This window comes from Eucyclogobius newberryi, unplaced genomic scaffold, assembly GCF_026437365.1.
Source record: "Eucyclogobius newberryi isolate DKJ021-1_F unplaced genomic scaffold, fEucNew1.0.hap1 SCAF_10, whole genome shotgun sequence".
In the NCBI taxonomy this organism is placed as follows: Eukaryota; Metazoa; Chordata; class Actinopteri; order Gobiiformes; family Gobiidae; genus Eucyclogobius; species Eucyclogobius newberryi.
This window is the reverse complement of record NW_027315724.1, coordinates 15,331,321-15,352,922: the sequence shown is the minus strand read 5'-3', so window position 1 is coordinate 15,352,922 and position 21,602 is coordinate 15,331,321. Positions and strand designations below refer to the sequence as shown.

The following is a 21,602-nucleotide window of genomic DNA, read 5'->3' as shown; positions in this document are numbered from 1 at the left end:
AGCGGACATATGATGCAAAATCAACTTTACTGAGCTTTTAACCTTTTACAACAGTGTTTGTTTATCATTAGTTTACTTAAAGTTATATTTTGATTCCTGCATGTACGAGTTAATCCTGTATTGTTCTGCAACTGAGACTCAAATGCACGAAAATTCCCCGTTTTAACCTACCCTTTATCCCCGCCCACATCCCTGTACTTTGCTATGATTATTTGAAAAAGGAAACTTCAAGTGACACATGTGGAGTTCTGAAATGTCACGTAGCTACTTTTCAAAAATAAGAACATGTAAATGACAACACGCTGCTCGTTACAGTGAAACGTGATTATGAAGAGGCGGGGCTTATCAGTTCTGCAGTTTTGAACAGGAAGTCAATGGATCTGTTTCTATTACTAAGCTATTTTAGATCTGTATTTCAGTTTACAATGAACAAAATGTAAAATGATAATCTTACTTACTTACAGTATGTTATATTTCAATAGCATGGAGGGAACCTGAAAAAAGCATTGTGAGTCTCCTTTAAACTAAGCAAAAACACGACTTCTATCAACATGATGGTTTCGAAGTCGACCAACACAAGGAAAGGCCACTTCAGGGATCAGAGGGGTTAAATAAGTTTTGTGAAATGTTGTAGAGTGGACGAGCTGTAGTTGGGGACCACCCGAAGGTGAGGGGACAGAACCCAGAGAGATTATGCTCTCATTAAATCAGAAACAGTCATTAGTCAATTATGAGTTGACACAGGCTTTTAATCTTTGTTTCTCTGTAAACAATCACACCAAAGCTTTGTCAGTAATAGTCAATAAATGAAATATGTGTACAAATCAGTTTTTTGAGCAGGGTTGGATGGAAGTAATTTAATATCTACTCTTTGTCTTACTGTTTGGCTTACATTAATGATCCCTATGTTGTTTAAAAAAATAACAATTTCAGAGGATTTCAATGCATTTCCTACAACTTATACAGTGAGCTTGTGTTCCTTTAATCTTTATAACATTTAATCAACTATTACAACATAAAGTCAACGTGTGTGGTCCAAAAGCGTTAATAATGCAAGATGATGAAATTGACATAAGCTTGACTGGCAACTGGTTTATTGTTAAATGGACAAAAGTGACAAACAAGTGGAAAACAAAACATAAAAAAAACCCACACTTTATCGAGTTTTGAGGATTCCTTACATATTCCGACATAAAATCAGTAAAAACATTTAAAGACTTTCCCTTAGATTTGTCCATGAGAAGTACAGTTTTAAATGCACTTCATGTACCGTCCATTTTTATTTTATTTTTATAATGATAAAACTTTGTAATGATTGTGTACAGGAGGTAAAATGGTCCCTTTAAAAAACAGATGTGATTAAGAAAAAAAGTCATTCATTGATCTGGCAATGGGCGAGTGTAATGTGATGTCTGTAAACAGGATCAAGCTGCTGCTGCTGGAGTGGCTTTTGGAATCGTCGCCAGGAAAGTTGGAACAAACAACTTTAAATATTGACAAATACTCGATCCTGGATTTGAGAGATTTTTGGGCTGAATCTTTTAAACCTCCAAAAAGTCATGATTTAGTTGGCTGTACAGTGGCCAGAAATGATCCAATTTTGATTCCCCAAAATACATGATTCAATCTGATTATTTTTGATGACGCCTCTTCAGCAACTTAAATGGCTCTGATTGGGTTGAGGAAATCCTGATTATGTATTTTCTGGTATAATTGGGCTTGCTGGATGCAATGTTAAAATAGTGGAGACAAGGACAAATGTCAAAACAGTGGCACAAAACATTCTTGATAAAAAGCCTCCATAGAAAAACAGTTAAATGTTAAATAAAACACACATTACACATAAACAGGGCAAAGATCCCCCTTACATTATTGACTGGTCCATCATTTGTCTAAGAGTATTCAAGTCTTGTATGCGTTGTATTAACACTTCATTGTTCGTATACAGGCAATAGGGAAAGTGATATGGTCAAAGACATTCAGTGAAAGTCTGACGGTGGATGCTGGATGTGAATACATTTGACGTGACCACACTCAGGTAGTGTATATATTCAACATGGTGCTGGTGTTTCCTTGTCCAAACTATAATCAGGGCTATAAAATAAATGAAGTGGTTTGTTGGTTCTGGCAGTACAGAGTAAGGAATTGAAACAGTATTGGCATGGTTAAATGGCTAAAACAGTAATGTGTTTTATGTTAGTTGGCTGTTATCATGTGACTCTCTTCATGTTAGCACCGTCACTTGTCACTTCAGGCATATAATATAGTATAATGCCTTCAACATGGCCGTTCTCTCTCACTCTCTCTCTCTGAACACATCCGACTTCAAATAAATGATATGTTAAACACATACACACGGATAGAGATTTGTCCACTTTAAAACATCTGTCATGAAAATACATTAATTATTTTTTCCTTTTCAAGTCAAATCTATGAAATTTTCTTTGGTCAAGAAAAATATCTTTATATCTACAGGCAATAAATGTCATTACTGAATGAAAAACACGTACTGAAGATCATGGAACTGATCGAAGGGGAGTTGATACTAAGTATCTAGTCATATCCATTTGGAAAGTTCCAAATATTTAAAGTGCTTTTGCATTATTCCCTCAGCATTTAATGTGAGAAATAACATCCATCAAAGTAAGGCAGATTGGTCTGATCCACTCACCGTAAAAACTCAAAAAGTAAGTGTATCTAAAGATGAAATATATACATTCATTGAAAAGGGAAAGACACTAAGGTCAGAAAGATTGTATGGGTCAGAAGTAAATGGCCCATTCCGTCTCTGAAAAGAGCATTGTCCTTAAAGGACTCATTTAAGCGATCACAGGTATTTGTATAAAAGTTGATGAATAAAAAATTAGCAGCCTATCCACACACCATCTAATGATGCCTTCTTCACACAGCTTTGGGTATGAAAACGGGCACTGATGATATGATATAAATAATTTCAACATAGACTCCCCTTGTAATGTGCCCATGATTCTAAATGGGGAAAAAGAGGCGTAATGCCAAACCCTTCTGTGCCTTCGGATCCTGTGGCACCACAGGCTTCTTCACATGTTTCCACAGTTCTGTGGTCCTGTCCAGACTCCACTGGACTTCCTTGTCGTGCAGGTTATACACTGCACCGCTCCTCAGCTTATGTCTTCTATGAGGTCTTCCCTACAATGGGATTGTCCCTGGAACAAAGAGCCTTCATTTGAGTCAGCTCCCATGTGACTGTGTTTGGGTGTGAGCTGCAGACTTACAGACTGCCGTACTGGGCCATGGTGTCGCCCCGCTGGTTGTGCTGCTGCCGCAGCTCCTCCATGACATTGCGCAGCTGTTTGAGTGTTTGAAAGGTCTCTTTGGGTTCCTGAATGGTGAATTTGGAGTATTCGTCCTGCTCCCGCTGAGGGCCCTGGTACACCGCCAGGGTGGCACAAGCATCTGCAAGAAAACAAACACAAATGAGTCCTGGAAAAGGTTACACTCAAAGAACATTGAAGTATAGGTGTAAAAGACGGACTAAAGCTCTGAAGAGTTACAACAGCCACACAACAGTGCACAAAAACACTGACCTTAGTACTCACCCTCCATGTTTTGAAGTTTGGTGTCATTTAAGGACAGAAGAGAGAAAATCCTCTCAGTTTCTCGATCACAGTCAATGTCCAGCTGCAGGTTTGCCAGCATTGTTCTACAAGACATGAACAAAATACATAAAACAAACCACAATTCTAGATGAATTAAGCTGCTCCTGAATTCATATTTGCAATTCTTCTGAAATCGATCTGATTAAAAAGGATTTTTTTTACAATTTGGAATAAGTATTTAGGCAACACTCATCTGTTTACTGTATAATACTCTCAGTACTCTCAGTATTCCTACTCATGTTTGAGACTCACGTGGTGCAGGGTCTGCAGCCGAGTGCACAGCTGTTTTGGCTCTTGCAGCACGTCCACACTCCCCTGGTGAAGGTGGATGGGTGGAAACTCTCCAGACGGCCCTCGTTACAGCGGCTGACCTGGCCCAGCACCTCCAGCCACTCACTGGCCTCCACACAGTTTCCTGCTTGTACGTACAGAAGCTTCTCTGAGTGCACCACCTGCAACATCTGACAGAGAAAACACACATGTTACAGTTGTGTTGCATGTTCAAGTCTGCACTGCTAATTAACAAATTTCTCAAATTAAACCTGCAGTTTGTATTGGTTATACAAAGATATGTGACACAAATATACTCTTATTAGTTTATTTGGTGGGGAAAGTGCATGTTAATGAACGTACATGATATATAAACACACCAGGCTGTAGCCATGGACTAATATGAATCCATTGTTCTACATTCACACTCACAAACTCACTCTCTTTCATACAACAGCATACTTGGACACTGGAGGTAAGGTGGATGAAGTGTCTTGTCCAAGGACACAATGTCAGTGTGCACTACCGCCCCCCTGTGGCACCTTTTAATAGAAATAACAAATTCTTTACACTCTCAGACCCTTTACGCTTTCCACATTTGTCACTTTATTTGACCACAGGGTCAACAAATCAGTACATCAGCACCAGCACAGTCCGACCACAATGGCTTTGTTTTCACTTGGAGCACATGTGACAGAATAAATATTGATGATCCCCATGCACTCAATGATGATGATGGAAGTCGATGGGGACACTTACATTTTTGCGGTTAAAGGCACTTTCATCCAGTTTCTCCACAGCCTGGATGTTTTTGACACTTATGATGCAGAGGGCCTCTTTCCCTAAAAACACAAGTCTGTCAGAACCACTCCAACAATAATACTGAGCCGAGCTTCTCAAGAGCTGCAGATTTGATATACTGGATACAATATTTGACTACACCTCAGAACAAGTCCCATTATCCCTAATGAATGCATAACTAGTATTTATCTACTGAACTGCTCTAAAAAACTACTAAATGTTACTACTAAATGCTATGCTACTAAAAAAAAAGTATTTACTAGAGTGAACAACTGCATAATACATTTTATATTGAACATGAGAAGAAAATAGTTAATAACCCTCTTGTTAAACAAAAAGACACGTTCAAGTCACTATGTTTATTATCTAAATAGATAAGTGGTTTGTCAAGACACGTTTATGGCATTGATTTTTGACCAAACGTAAAGGTACTCTATGTGATTATCTCCATGGAGATGTTTTTGCTTTGCCTGGATGAAACATTACCAGGGAGACAAGCAGGTATTGGCACAAGGCCAAGCTACAGTTTAGATCTGTGGAGGGTGAGGCTACTCACAGTTAGAATACATGTTATTCAAGGTACTTTTGAAGCAATCAAAACACCTTTAATTCAATACATGCAAGATAAGATAAGATAAGATAAGATATTCCTTTATTGTCCCACATGGGGAAATTTCATTGGTGCAACGCAGGTAGATACAGAGGTAGATACAGAAGAACAGATCGTAAGATAGGTAAGTTAATGCCACACTGTGGAACATTCTAGACAAAGCATCAAGTGATTTCCATGAAGACAAGCAAGTGATGGACCTCCAACAGAAAGTTACATAATGCACCATTAACTGCCCCTCACCTTTATGTTTATGATAAGACAGCTCTCTGGTGGTGACTCGAAGCCATCTCTTCTTGAAGTTTTTCTTGCCGAGACGTTTTCTCCCTTGGGCCCGTTTTTGAACTTCCCTGAAAAGGATTTACAGGACTTACAACAATGATCTTTACAAACGAATGACTGAAGATTAGTTCCAGTCAGTTGCAGTCTGACAATGTCTTAATATACAAATTTAATTAGAAACTTCAGATGGAAGATAAAGTTCTCAGAGCTGAATGTCTTGAAACAATGAACACATGAACAATTCAGTTACTTATATGATGTATCATTACATTCATCTGGAGATGCATCAAATGTTGTTTTGTGAGATCCACTTAAAGTGCGCATGATGTTTTAGTGAAATGTGCAGTCTAACTTGTCATGTGCACTTTAAGGCATGGGTAGTATATAACAAATACAATTATATAGAGTATATTGTAAAATTTGGTTTGTGAGAGCTAGAAACTAGTTAGATAGATTTAAATACATACTTCCTCCTTCAGTTCTTACTTCCTCCAGTTTGAAAATCTGGTTGAAAAAGGGACAAGCAAAATTTGTAACAGAGCCTTGGACACACTCACCCCTCCTTAAGAACCAGTGCATCCTCCACACCACTAAATTCCTTGTTGACATTTGATGAGATTTCATCAAGAAACTGGGTATAGAAAACATGACTGCAGTTAACTGAAAGCATTAATGGCTTGATGACATTTAAATGATAAGTCCAAGTTTACCTTTTTAACCTTCTCAATGCACTTCTCTTCTTGGAATGATTTAAAGAAGTCGTACATATACGTTTCCTTGAAGCTAGACTGAAATAAAGGATATGAATGAAAAATCCCAATTTTGATGTTTGGCTTTGAAATCAACAGGAAAAAAAGAGATAATAATAAGCATTACCAGTTTTTTAGACAAACTGCCCCAGCTGCCAAGAGTCTGGATGGTTTTAGAAATGAGAGTGAGTGTCCGTGAAATATCTGGGTCCTGAAATCAGAAGCATGTTAGATTGTCTTTAGTGCGACCTGTGGCTGCTGTGTGGGGCTCATACTCACAGGATGATGTGAGCGGAGCTGAAAGGAGTGAGGAGTAAGTACAGCAACAGCAAAGAAACGCAGGAACACAAAGCTGCTCACAGCGGAGTACTGCACGTGTGGGTCGGCTGTGGAGAGAATGAATGAAGATTCTCAAATCATGTTTGTTTATCTTACTTATTTTTACACGCCATTTTTATTAAAATGGTATTGCTTTTATGTAATCACTCATTTTATGGGAATTCTATTCTCAGATTTTGTCACTGTGACTTTATAGGTCAATAAACATAATCAATCTGATATATATCAATATGTAGTCTCTGATTTGGATTTAAAAATACTGAAAATTAGGAGAAGAATGGAAGACCAGTTGTACAAAGACATTGATATTGAAGGTCTGGCGCCACCTTCTGGATTATTTGTATACTGCTAGTAAATTTAGTGGAAATATACATGTATTTATAAAATAAAAAGCTACAGGACACAACCAGAGTTACGTTTTATTCCATTCAAGCTGGCTTGATTGTGACTTTAGTTTGTAAGGCCTCAAAGCACCTTCCACTGCCACAGCAGGATCACTACATCCTCATATATCTACCTCTGGATCTACCTGCGTTGCATCAATGAAATTTCCCCATGTGGGACAATAAAGGAATATCTTATCTTATCTTATCTTATCTTATCTTATATGCTTTTAAAATTGTAAAAAGATGTAGAGCACACTCAGGTGGTAGATGTCCAAATGTTTTGATATCTGCTTTCTTTCTGGACAAAAGCCTTGGTCATTTTCTTTGTTTGACCCCAGTGTCATACTGGTGTGCGACTGTGTGTTATTGTCTCATTAGAGCCTCATAATCAAATTATATTAACATCATGATGCAGAAGTTAACAGAAGTTAATTGTTATTTTTTAGTATCTGGGAAATACATTTTAGTGATTATCATTTGCTCAAAAATATTGAATATGACTAAAGAAAAGGAAACTGTGAAAAATAAATAAAAATGACCTGGAAATCGTTTGCAGGCCAGATGTCTGAGAGACCTGAAGACGTCACACATGAGAGGGGGGCAGTTGGCACTGGACTGTGTGATGGAGGAGAAAACCTTCTGGACATAACCTTGGAGGTTGTCCTGTAACAAAACATAATTCCTGTCAAAACAACAAACACCTCTAAGACTGTAGCAATAACAGACAAATGATCTACCTTGTTGACCTCGACATTATCTCCTTCTTTGAGTCGAACTGGGTCAATCTCACAGGTTTTGTTGGATTCACAAATCTAATAAAATGTTACAAACCATTATCAGCCGCTGACGTGTAAAGTGATACTAAAGTGAAAAAACGTAAAAAAACATCTAAAACATTTATTTTTGTCCTCACCTCGTCTATCACTGGCTTCAAGGTAACTGCAAGGTAATTCTTTCCCACAATCTTCATCATGTCGTCAATGCAGCGCGTCGCCAAGGAGTTGCCACGGAAAATAGTGTTTGCCTCCCTGAAATAAAGAGAATGAATCATGAATACTTTATTTAATGAATTATTTATAATTGGAAAGTAATCAATATACTGAAACGTATTTAGTAATGCGTATAGCATGATATAAAACCTATGAATCATTTAATTGGCAGGCCAGCAATCCGGCATATTATTTAGCCTTTAATTAGCCAGGAAGGTCTCATTAACACATGACCACTTATGTTATATATATAACCCAAACTAACCTCAATCAAAATACACCATTCTCAAACTTTCCACCGAAATCTGAATCTAAGATTAAAGTTGTCATTTCCTCTTGCATGACTAGACAGCTTCTAAATATTTGACACAGGGTTCACAGACATGAATCATTTAGTGCATGTGGTGCAGTTGACTTTGGACTGAGAATCTGATGCTGTGATTTCCAAACAGAACATCCTTCATTAGTATATCATAAAGCATAACGTGTGTGATGAAGAACTCACTGAGTGTGGTCCAGTTCCAGTGCAGCCACAGCCGTCACAAAAGGCACAAAGCGACTGTGGTAGAGCAGGAGTCGGACCATGGGCAGCACAGCCTCATATCGCTCTCGACAGATCTCCCCCAAAATATGTGCAGCTGACGCAGAGATGGGCTGACGACAACACACGTATTTAGAGTAAGTATATCATATCAAAAGGGACAGACAACCTTCTTGGATGTCATATGTTGTAGGTTTTTTCTTTGAATGAGTACTTTTAGATCCTTGTAGTAAACAAGTACCTTCACATCAGGGGATTTGAGCAGCAGGTTGCAGAGCGGTGTATAACAGGCAGAGGGCAGCACTGTGTCTTCTATGTAGGTCAGTCTCAAACGCAATGATCCCAAATCATCAGACTTAGACTTGTTTCCATTCCCTTTTGGCTGAAGTAAATACCTTTGAGACCAGGAAAGTGCTTTGGTTATTTAGATATTTCATTTTCTTATTTCGTTATTAAACATGCAAGGTAAACTACAAAAATGGTATAGTTAATTCATCAATTCCTTAAGAAAATATAGCCTTTATACAGCCATACAACATTGTCTCTCTTTTTAAATTATGCAAATGTTTATTCTCTTTTTTGAACAAGAGTCACTCTGATAGTATCAAACATTAATGTGGTGTTTATCAGGCCAAAGGAACAGCATAAATAGTGATTTATTGAGGTGTAATATGAAACTAGTGACTGAGCGATTGTGAAACATGATACCCATTATAGTATAGAACTGAAAAGCAATAAAAATACCATGCTCCAACACGATTGATATGACACATGAAGACCAACAGGTGACGCTCATTCCTATAAAGACACTTTGCATGTCAGTCTTTAAGCCTGATCTGAGTTCAGTGGTGGTGACCGGGCCATTTCTTCTGCTGTGGACACATTACCTGTCCTCATTTCAATAAAGTGCACTATGTTTGTGGCGCTGAAGGTTTCTATCATAAACACAGGACAGCAGGTACTGCCACCATGCAAAACGCCACCCACGCACTTGACTTTCAGCCCTCATGTACTGACAGATTGCTATCTAGCATAATCCCACATCGCCTACGCTGACGCAAAGCTAGGTGACACCCACACTGCAAACTGCTGAACATTCAAAGATCAGTGAGGATTTTCAAATCACCTGTTACTAATGCTGCCAACTCCAACTGAAAAGGAATCCTATCCATACAATTATACTTAAATGATATTTAGTTTAATTAACTCATTAATAAACTTAAAAAGTGAATGCGGCAATGCAATTGTTGAGGCTGCAGTGAAGGCTCCTATTGGTACAAACAATGTAAAATAAAAAAGGGTAGTGTACTTTGAAACAAATGTCTTCATGAACTGTAGTTAACCATATTATTTACCAGGCTTTGTGAATGTGATCATTTTGCAATATCTTCACAGGAACACGTGTCTCTCCCAAAAACACATCCTGAGCAAGATTCTCGTTGTTCCACAATTCCACTCTGAAAAAACAAACACACAAACAACATTTATTTGTATGAATATGTTTGTATGTAAATGTTCAGGCCAATAGGCTCGAGCTCTCGTCATGAGTGAAAACATGGCTTGTCTTGAAGTCTTCCTCACAAAACAACAACAGCAACAAGAAAATCACACAACTCAAATCAGCAGAAGGTTCATTCATAAAACTTACCTGTTTAGGGCACAAAGCTATTAGAATATACTGTCCTTGCAATGACACCACCTCAAACTCAAGCCTAAAAAACATGCATGGGACAGTACCTTACCCAGTGAGCTCTGAGTCCACTGTGACGGGACCCCCACTTATCCTCTCTCTACCAGTCAGAAACACCATGTCCAATGCACTTTCTCTTTATCACTTTTGGCTCTTAGGACTAGAAATAGGTTGGGATAGGGCTTTGAATCAGAAAGTGAATTAACTGCCTGAGACACATTTCACACAATTTACTTTTACTTTAACATTCAAAGGAATGTCTTTTAACATAAAGAAATCTAACCATTTCGCTCCAACCTCATTTGTATACTCAATTATGTACTCACTTGATTTCTAGTTTCTCAATGTCCTCCTCCTCCACCTGGAAATGGGACTTCTTTGAGTAGCTGCTCGACCTTGTGACCTAATAGAAAACCAATAAATGTTGTTATTTAAATGTCTGTTAGAATTGAATACAAACTCTAAACATTTACCTCAAATAAAAAGGTCTCTTCAAATTGAGGATTGCTTGTTTTCTTCTTAACTTTAGTTTTCTTCTGGTCAGACCTGACAGGAAACAACAATGTAGATATTAATGCAACTCAAAAACAGCGTTTATAGAGAGTTGTATGACTTATTTGTGTGGTAAACAGCACTTACCTGGCTGGTCCGACAAGTGACACAGTTGCATACGGGTCACAGTTCTGCCCACTTATCAATGGCAGTCCTTGGCACTCTATTTTTCTAGAGAAACATAAAACACATACATTTGAAGACATTTTCCATAACTATAGTACATTATAATGCATAACATGTTGTAATTTTCCACTGCTAAATCAAGGCCTCGTGTTGCAGAGAGTGGATGTTTCAATATTAACTCAAACTAAATGACTTTAATTTAATTTAATTTAATTTAAAACTGATTTTATGTTTAAAGTGCAATTGAAAACATCTGTTCATCAAAAAGGACCACAATACGTTTTTGAAGCATCCTATAACATTATTTATAATACAAATGAGTCTCTCTAAGAATAACCTTCCAGAGTCTATTAGGTAAAGCCACCTGTTTGCCGGGGTCACCCAGGGACCCACACAGGGGCCACTGCCTTTGTTGTTTCAGATGACAACAAACACAGTGTCTGCACCCAAAACAGGATGTGGCTGCTGAGCAGGCGTCAGCGGGTGCGCAGAGAGGTTGAGCCCATCTCTATGTGAGGACAAAGACACAGAAGGTACAGTACACTCAGGATGTTTGTGTTGTACCTTCCATGACCATATTCCCCAAATCCCAGAAGTCAATGTGTTTTTCCCACTACACCTATAGCAAACCGTCTGCAATGAGTGTCAATTAGTTTGTCAAGGTGTCTTTCCTGTTGGATGTTGTAACCTTAAGAATGATTACAGTTTAAGGGGAAAGTGTGTGTAAAAACATACAACTGTAAAACTGAATAGAATCAGTGTGTGTGTGTGTGTGTGCATATACACACATATATATATATATATATATATAGGCTAACCCTAACCCATGTTACTAATGTTGTTAATGTTATGCTTTTGGCTATAATCTGACAGATTTACATGTACCTTCATGTGTACTATGTCTGTTATCTAAATAAATAAGTGGTTTGTCAGCTCTGCACATTAAAAACAGCAGGTGACAGTTTGAGCAAACAGTTGGTCACAGTGAGTGACGGGGCACAAACCGCAGCGGCCGCACTGAGAAGCTCCTACTTCCTGCTCTCATGCCATCACTTCCTCCCTTCTCACAGAGTGAATGGGAAACCAATATATGTCACATACAAAGTTACACTGTCATATGATACAAATATAGTTCAATAAATAAACTGCTCATGCACTAAAAATGTCAAAGAACAAAGTATTGTCTGAGTAGATCAGGGGAACTAAAAACAGTTGGAACTGCCTTTGCTCTTCAGTAAATTGTCCTCTGTAACATGATGGTTTTGGAACTTAATCTAACTGATTATTGATTACGTTTTACACTCCATATGATATTTATGCTCCAACTTTTATGATATTACTGTTTCATGGAGGGCCATAAGGGGAACCTATCATTTTAGATAATATACATTTTTAGTTCTCATCATTTATTTAAGTTCATTTTTTTAATGATTGGTGTATGGCATGATCAACTGCTCTGTATTTGTATGTGTCATTTCTCTACCACCGCATTCTACATTTTCAAATGAACGCCGCACCACTCACCTGACTCGTAAATGTTGACACAATGAGCCATTTTCTGTGATAACTTCATCCAGTCTCATTTCCAGATGAACTTTGCCCTGTCAGACACACGGAGAAGGAGGGAATGACGGACTGCACGTTACAAATTACTTTTCCCGGGTCATGGGATTTCAATGCGTCTAAAGTGCCTCAGTGAACTGCAGCGTAAACTGTAAAAGAACTTCGATACTGAGAAACGGATGCCGGAGGATGTGAACTTTGTTGATCACTTTGAAAGATCTGTGCTCGGATGTGGTAAAGGCTGCCGCTCTGACCATCGGAAGTGTCAGAGTGAGTGATATCGAGAAAAGAGAAAGAGAGAAAGAGAAAGAGAGACAGAGCACCCACACACTTTGCTCCTTGTCTCTGCAGCTTGGCATTTGCTGAAGCCGTAGTGCTTTCTAATGCAAGCAGATAGGCCCTTAAGCCCACATAAGACCAACTGCTTTGTACTATTTAGGAAACTATCGTTACCTGATTACGCTTCACCTGTTCAGCGGCACGTGCCAAAAACATTTCAAACGGATAGAAGAAATCCTGCCTGGAGAGTTATACAAACGTCATTCATATAATTTGCATGGTAAAGGTAAAAAAATAACAAAATGTCGGATGTGAAAGTCTCTTCATGTGTCCGTGAAGCAGCGCACCAAGAATAGTCAGGCGTGGGCTTTTGGGAGCTAGAGTCAACACTTAGCTGCAGTTACTCACAAGTGGCTTTGTATTTTCCTTTGGCACCAAAGTACTGTTTTTTGTTTTTTTCAAATTATCTAATTTGCAGTCATATTTTAGTCAGAGGTCACAATTTATCTGCTGAAAAACCTTTATTTCCAGTTCTGAATCAGCTTGAGAAATGAATAATGCATGTGAACATGAGCGTAATCGCCTCATCAAGCACTTTTTGTCTAAATGCGTGTGAACTTCCTGTGTGATCTAGTTTAGGGCTGAACGATTCTGGAACATCTGATTGTGATTTTTCAGGCTACCAACGCAATTACTTTCAAATTCTAAAGTCAAGCGTTCAAATTTCAGAGAAGAAAGAGATACAAACTTTGAAATGAATACAAGAAACCCATGCGTTTCAGAACATGTAGTAGCCTGAAGTACAAGGATTAGCGGGTTAAAAAAACATTGATTTAATTAACTGCTGCGTTCACATGACATCAGAACATTCTAAAACTGAGCTATGGCACAATTTGATGTCAGAATGCAGTCTTGCTGATGTGATTTAGGATTCATATCTCTGTAATTATTGGGCCCATCCACATTTAAACAAAAACTGACACACGTTCAACATCTTCTATAAATAAACTAAAATTGTTATATTTTTTCACAATAGCTTCAGAAAGTGAAGCCATTATTCTACTCCTAAAACAACAAGAACACAATTATGGTTTGTCCCATCTAAATGAGGATTTTGTTTAAATTGTGATGTAGCTTATCACTCCTAAAACAAAAACAAAAAATACTGTACAACCCCCGAATCTCAGCTAATATGTATAAAATGCCCCTGTTTTACCTGGACTTCTGAGTTGGGATCGACAGGCTGTAGGCTAAACCAGTCTTCTTTTCCGGTGTATTTACACAGGTCGTCCTTTCGTATTGACACTTTTCCTGCAACAAGAACATTGTCTAAAACACTTTGAAACACATATATAAGCACAATGCTTATAAAGTTACTTACCAATTGGCAGTTCCCTTTGAAAAACGCTTTTGGCATAAACGTAGAACGATAAACACTGAAATGGTCGTGGGATTTCAAAGTAGAAATCCTCTCCATAGAAAGGGCTGCAAAACAAGAGAATGTTCAGATGAGTAAAAAACAGTTTATGGTGGACGGATTTGCTTAAAATCAACTACAAAACACAACTGGAAGATTTGTTAGAGCAGTGGTCCGACTCTAACGCCCAGATATACAGCACTTGTTCTCATATAAAACTTATTGTTACTATATACTAAATACAATTGATAGACAAGTAGTACTATTTAATATGATGTATTTTGCTGTAATTTGCTAAAAGGACACAAAAAGTAAATATACTTTTTTATACTTACTTCCAAAAAACAAATTTCCTCATTAGTTAAAAACAATTCTTATACTAGTGCTGTAACGATTACTCAACTAATCTTGACTGTTCGACTATAAAAATTATTTAAAAAAATAACTAGTTGTATTTTGGATAATTGTAAATACCTTTTATAGCTATATTACTAAATCAAAATGCCAGAAAATAAACAACAATTTCATATGTAAATAATACACTTCATTTGTAAATATTCTCTATCTATATTCAACCTTTTTTTGTAAAAAATATATTCAAAATGTCTGAATCTAAAATAGATATAATTGTTTGACATGTCGACTAATTGAAAAAATAATTGCTGATTGATTAGTCGACTACTAAAATAATCGTAGTTCATACCACATTGCATTATTCATCCACTCATTGTATATTTAATCCAGATTGAGTCTTGAGGATTATTTTGTTTGTTTGTTGCTATGTATTTGTTGTGATGTAAAGGGCTTTCTTGGCTCATGTTGCTCCGTGTGCAGTGAAGCAGGTGGATCTGAACAGAAGGTGGACACAGGGTGATCTTCTGACTCAGCAGGTCTGGACTGATTGTTCCCTCAGATATGTCCATTTACAACGGAAACTTTCAACCAACCACTGCAGTTTGATCTAAAATGAATTCCTGCGCTCAATGTCTTTCATAATATTAAAGCAAGCTGTACAATACTCTTATATTTATAGCAAAAAAAAAACTGATTAAATTAAAATATAAACAGAATATATATATATATATATATATATATATATATATATATATATATATATATCTCAATAATTAATTACTTAATTGATGCGTATTTTTATATGTTTCCAGTCAAAAGAGATATCTATTTGTTTCTGTTGTTTGGGGAAAAGTAACGTAAATGTATATGTTTCTTTATGTTTTAATGCCAGGATTCTGTTCAAAGTTACATTTTAAGAATTGACAAGAAGAAATATAAACAAACAAACTAATAACAAGAATCAGATGCATTTCAGAACATAACTGTGCATATCTAAACTACACAATTACATTCTGAAATGTAGTTTTTATGTAAAATAAAACAGAAATATTTGCTAATTATGGTTTATGGAAAGTTGCAGCCTTGGTGCCTGGCCTGAGGTGTGTGCGTTTGTGTGTGCGTTTGTGTGTGTGTGTGCGTTTGTGTGTGTGTGTGTGTGTGTGTGTGTGCGCGCGCGTGTGTGTGTGTAAAGTGGCACATGTCAGAAGGCCAAACGTCTGTGGCCCGGAGTCCTGCCAAGTCCCGGCCGCAGCACGTCAAGGCTCTGGCGCTCGATCTGACTCTGCTGATCTGACACTGTGGGTTAAGCACAACAAGCTCTGGACCTACCACCTGTCCCAAACAGACTGACCCGGGTTTACGCATTTGGACCGGATTACAATGTGTGCAGAAGCCGCTATTAAGATATACTGTGTTGTATTAAAATGCTACTGTCCAGAGCTCTTTTATTTCACTGTGTCTGGGGGGAAAGCAACGCTCACCTAACGTGCCAAAAATCAAATAAATAACCAAAGAATAATTTTAAATACATTTCAATCATGTCTGACTATCCTAGTATCAGACTTTGTGGAAAACATTAGACCTTAGACATTAGACATTGGATGAGAAGTGAATAGAAGAGGAAAACAATCGAAAAATAATTTGTTTTTCTATGGAACAATTTCCAGAATAATTGAATAATACGTTTCAAAACAAATCATGGAATATTAAGTATGTATAGTATTACCCTCACTAAAGCCGTTTCTAAGATATTTTTGGACCTCAAACTTAGTACACAAGAGTAAAATGCACAAGATCAGGTTTGGGAAGGCAATATTGACTGAATATCTGAATATGAATAACAATCTTTAAATTGTCTGATTGTTAAATGTATTAGTTGAGGTTAAATGATCAGAAAAATTTGAAATGTCTGTAAAATGAATCACAAAACGGCAGAAATATCCCCTTATACCCTTATTTGAAAGTTTACAACGTAACTTTAATCTGCTCATCATTTAGCATTTTTTTTACTGTAAATGACATACTCCATATTGAAATTCAGAATATCTTCAAAACAACAAATGATCACGGAAAAGTCCAACCAGGGACAAGAGTTGAGAATCAACACTGGCAATAGAGTTACAGCTCTGCATGTACCTATGTATGACTGCCTTGTAATAGATAGATAGATAAATAAATGAATAGATAAATAAATAAATAAATAAGTACCGCAATATTATCTAAATCTTAAGTGGCTACGCGCATAAGTTCAATTAGGCCATTTTGCAAAAGTCAACAGTAACCAAAAGCAAATATATTACAAAATGGATAATATTACAATTGTTGTTTTGCGCAAAATGAGAGAACAGAAGTAGAGTATGTCATCTATCTTGAAACAATTAAAAAGACAGCCAAAACAGCAAATAAAATAAAAAAAAACATGCTGTGTAATGCTTTCAAATGAGAGCATACATTTATATTTCTGCACTTTTGTGTCTAATTTTACAGTGCATTATTCCTACTTAACAGAACGATCAATAATGACAATGATAGAATCGCACAATGTTAATAACAGTAAAATAAAAGCCAGACATTTTCCAAGTTAGAACTAAATTGTGTCTTGGAGTGTTGTTAAAGTATATAAAATTGGAATAACTGCACCACCCTTCCTGAAACTAACGGAAGAATGTCTTGAAATGATTACCAAAAACACTGACCGAAAATGAGCCGTTCTAACATGTAGAGACTCAGGTAGGTGCAAGTGACACAGAGGAGAGCGTGGGAGGACACACTTCCTCTGAGACTGTAAAACCCTTTTGAACAGCACCGACATCGGGAGAAAAAGCCTGTTGTGAAATGCCACGAGAACACAGACCACTGTTTACAATGAGCTGTGCAATGGTGCAGATAGGAAACTCAAATGGGCTCGGCTTCAAATGGACCATATCTGTGTCCAGGCACAGCGTCCAGTTGTAGCGTAGCAGTTACTAAGCAATAGGACTAATTTGTGTGTTTGTACGTAACAATATATCTGTAAGAAATTGTTGACCTTAAACAATATAATATAAAAGAAAATATGGAAGACCAATACCTCCAAAGTACAGTAGTGAATCTCGACAGGTGTGTTGGAAACAAACGTGGAGATATATATAATAATATTCTTTTTTTATATTAATAAATTACTAAAATATTGAAGTATAAAACAGCAACATTTGAAAGGTCTAGTAGTTCAGAACCAAATGATCGGAGCCGAAAAACAATCCTTGCCAATGTCCAAAGCGTGTTGTAATATTGATTTAATGAGCTAATTAAGTATGGAGATTTTTTTTCTTCTTACCTGACACTTTTATCAAAGACCTTTGTGCGAAAAACCTCCTCCTGATCCAGGCTTATGGTACAGAATGTACAGAGATCCCTTTGACGATTTGGTCCAGAGACTGGAGCCAGATTTTTAGCTTCACCTGTCACATTGAAATAAATGCAAAAGATTAGTCAATGATAGTGTACCAAATTGTGATAGTGACTAATTTACAAAGAATATTTATTGTGGTTTTATGAATAATGAAAAGAGTAAACATGTATAATTAATCTTCAGACCATGTATATGTTTTACATTATAGTTCAATAGTATTATAGCACATTATTGTTCCTTGTTGAATGTGTCATCACCAAAGCAAGTTCCTAGCCTGTGAATTTAGTTCACTGACAATGACAATTAACCTTTTTCTGATTCAAACATATTACAAAAATAATAACTTATTTGTCATTCAACTAAGGAAGTGTCTCCCCAGACACTTCCTCCAACTCTTCCCGGGGGGATCCCGAGGTGTTCCCAGGCCAGCCGAGAGACATTGTCCCTCCAGCATGTCCTGGGTCTTCCCCGGGGCCTCTTCCCGGTGGGACATGCCCGAAACACCTCCCCAAAGAGGCGCCCAGGAAGCTCCGGAATAGATGCCCGAGCCACCTCAGCTCTCAATGTGGAAGAGCAGCAGCTCTACTCTGAGCTCCTCCCGTGTGACTTAGCTCCTCACCCAGATTTATCTCTTAGGGAGCACCCAGCCACCCTGAGGAGGAAACTCATTTCGACCGCTCATGACCATAGGTGAGGGCAGGAACGTAGACTGACCAGTAAATCGAGAGCTTTGCCTATCGACTCAGCTCCTTCTTTACCACAACAGTCCGATGCAGCGACTGCATCACTGCAGCCGCTGCACCGATCCACCTGTCAATCTCACGCTCCATCCTTCCCTCACTCGTGAACAAGACCCCAAGATACTTGAACTCCTCCACTTGGGGCGTTCATAATCATTATCAAAAAAAAAAAAAAAGTATTATTTTATATGATCTATTCAGTGACATTTGGAGTGTCCCAATTAAACAATTTGAAGTGCAATATATTGCAACAGAAAATAATGCAATGTATGATAATATTGAAGTCCATTTTAGCAGCAAATTGAAAAGAAAAGAAATCCTGCAAACGCCATTATGAGACAAACTATTAAGAGTCATACATATATCATTATTCTCCCTCTGCAGCTCAAAAAAGAAAAAAGAAAAAAGAAAAAAAGTATCCCACTACAGCAATTAAAATGTACAAACAACAAATACTAAGCCTCCAAAATATTGAGATTATTTTATTCATTGAACGATGAGTCAAGTGCCTAGTGAAATCCTTTTTACTGCGGTCAGATTTTATTCCGCCAAAAACTGTTATTTTAGTGTCATTAGAAAAAACATAATAAAGTGCATCTTAATTTCTTATTTGACAAAACAAAACAACGTTTATTTATATATTATTTTGTTGAATATTTTTCCCACACACATTGTGAGTGGTGTCAAGACAGGTGACGGAGCGGATGTCTCGCTGCTCATTTGTGGTTAAAACATGAAACATTGACAACCTCGGCAAAACCAACCCTGACAGCCCAGCGCTGATTCACAAATGACAAACGACTTTGCAGCACGCCATTCATATTTCGGTCTACCGTACTCGCACTAAGAATTCTTCTGTACAGTACATACACCTTGGACCTATGCGCAATGTAAACCAAAATAGCAGCCAGAAGGTTAAAAAGTTAATCCTTAAACATCAACACAGTCCTGCCTGATGACACCTTTACAATGAGTCACAGATTTAGACGTGTGGATTAGCAGGGCAAACTCTGGGCTAAATTGGTCTCTGGAAACGTATCCTAAGCCAGCCAAAGAACCTCATTTAGAAAACACCAAGACCGAGCTCAGCTTTTTAGAATGTTAGAATAAGAGTGCGCTGTCGTTAGATTAACAAGAAAACATGTTCAATAATAGAAGAAACAAACAAGAAAGTACATATACCAGAACTACAACTCCAGCTACCTGTTGCATTATGGTCACTTATTAATCTGAGTAGTACCTTCATGAATCTAGGCTGGAGGAAAAGGACAAAGTGTGAACGAGGAAGAGTGCAGTTTCGTAAGACTGCAGTGAGTTACATGCCATGGTAGTTCCTCTATTTTTGTTCTGCTTAACTGCTTTCTCATTAAATCATAGTAGTGTAACAACATTTGTGTGTGTATTTATTTATGAACCTAAATACACCGAAATAAACCTAACTGCACCAAATCTTTACTTAAGGATTCTACTTCACAGTGTCAAAGTAAATGTTTAAACAAGTGTAACATAATTTTTTGTCAGATGTGTAAAAAATACTGATTATAACTATTCTTATAGTCAATATAACAACACGTTATTATGCATTGTCTCGAATATAAATGATCATACATGAGGTACTCTATGAGTTACATTTCGTATAAAACAGCAATAACAATAACATGGGCCTTTTACTAGTTAATATATAAACATGATAAGGAGATTTTCTGATTCAAACATGAGTGCGTGTGTCACCGTCTTCTGTCCGTGCGCTCTTCCTGACACAACTGAATGCTGTTTAGTGTCGTGTATCTTTATTCTGATTTTTAGATGCCTTAAGAGAGTAAAATACGGGTAATAGAACTGTTATTACAGTAGAAGCCTGTGGTGTTGTTAGCTAGCCTGCTCAACACTGTTAAACCTGAACAACACCCTAGATTTGATCTGTGTATTATAAAGACTAACACCTACAGACATATTGCATTTTCGGGACCTCCTCGCCCATGCGTTAAAGCGGGCTGTGGCTGAGCCTGCACGATGAATGAAGCCATTCACAACACGCTAGCCGTGTTAGCACGCTAGGCTAACTGTGCACTCGCAGCAGCGGCAGCCTGAGCAGAAGCACGGGAGCTCCACACCGCCGCGCCCCTCCAGGCAGCCTGCACTCCCGCCCTGCGGACCCGTCCACCCCGCAGCCCAGATACCGGCACCACCAACTTACAGATTTTCCCCCGCAGACTCTGTAAAATCCGTATCTTGGCGTCGTCTTCTTCCGCCATGGTGATGAGAGCTGCGTCCCGGTGCATTCAGCGCTGGTTTATCATATCCGTGTGTGTGATAGCAGCAGAGCGGAGGAGAGCCAGCCCCACGTCCGCGTCACATCAGCGCCCCTCCGCACGGCTCTGCTCCTCTGCGCCCGCACGCGTCAGGACGATAGCTACTGCTCACCAGAGTCCTGCCTCTGCGATGGTAGGAGTTTTAAAGGGCTTTAACTCTTAGTGGTTCTGCTTATTAGTGTTATGCAACAGTAAAAGCTGCGGTCAGTGCGCAGGCTACATGCTTACTTAGCTTGCTAATATGGATGTCTTCAAGTCATGCTTGAAGTTAGTCACAAAAAGTTAAAGATTAGTCTCTTTCATTGGACATATCGATTTTCTTTCTAGTTTATTTTATTACAACATTTAAATAGTATCACAACTTAATCTTTCACAGACGGGTTTGTGTTTCCTGACTGCACTTGTCACACACCTGTGGACTATAATATATGGTGCTGTTGTTATATAAGCATCGACTAACTCGACAATGAAAAATAATCATATTCGTAGTTTGATAATCGTGATACCATTTTTAAATCACAAATACTGTGGAATTGTTAAATCAAAATGTCAAAATAGAATAAGCAATTTGTG

The 21,602-nt window shown here is 37.9% G+C and overlaps 1 protein-coding gene across 1 annotated transcript; it reads right to left on the bottom strand.

Moving 5' to 3' along the window:
* Nucleotides 1-1,077: 1,077 nt before the first annotated feature.
* rasa2 (RAS p21 protein activator 2) lies at nucleotides 1,078-21,062 on the bottom strand. Its single transcript, XM_072461800.1, has 24 exons — nucleotides 20,915-21,062; nucleotides 17,903-18,026; nucleotides 14,197-14,300; nucleotides 14,032-14,126; nucleotides 12,498-12,574; nucleotides 10,935-11,018; nucleotides 10,769-10,841; nucleotides 10,622-10,698; nucleotides 9,961-10,062; nucleotides 8,847-9,000; nucleotides 8,570-8,718; nucleotides 7,989-8,103; nucleotides 7,813-7,887; nucleotides 7,615-7,738; nucleotides 6,630-6,736; nucleotides 6,478-6,561; nucleotides 6,312-6,389; nucleotides 6,159-6,232; nucleotides 5,563-5,669; nucleotides 4,668-4,750; nucleotides 3,891-4,099; nucleotides 3,579-3,682; nucleotides 3,255-3,435; nucleotides 1,078-3,185 (listed from the first exon to the last, which is right to left on the bottom strand). Exons 1-24 carry the CDS (start codon nucleotides 20,997-20,999, stop codon nucleotides 3,155-3,157), a joined length of 2,496 nt encoding a protein of 831 aa, XP_072317901.1. The 5' UTR covers nucleotides 21,000-21,062; the 3' UTR covers nucleotides 1,078-3,154.
* Nucleotides 21,063-21,602: the final 540 nt, after the last annotated feature.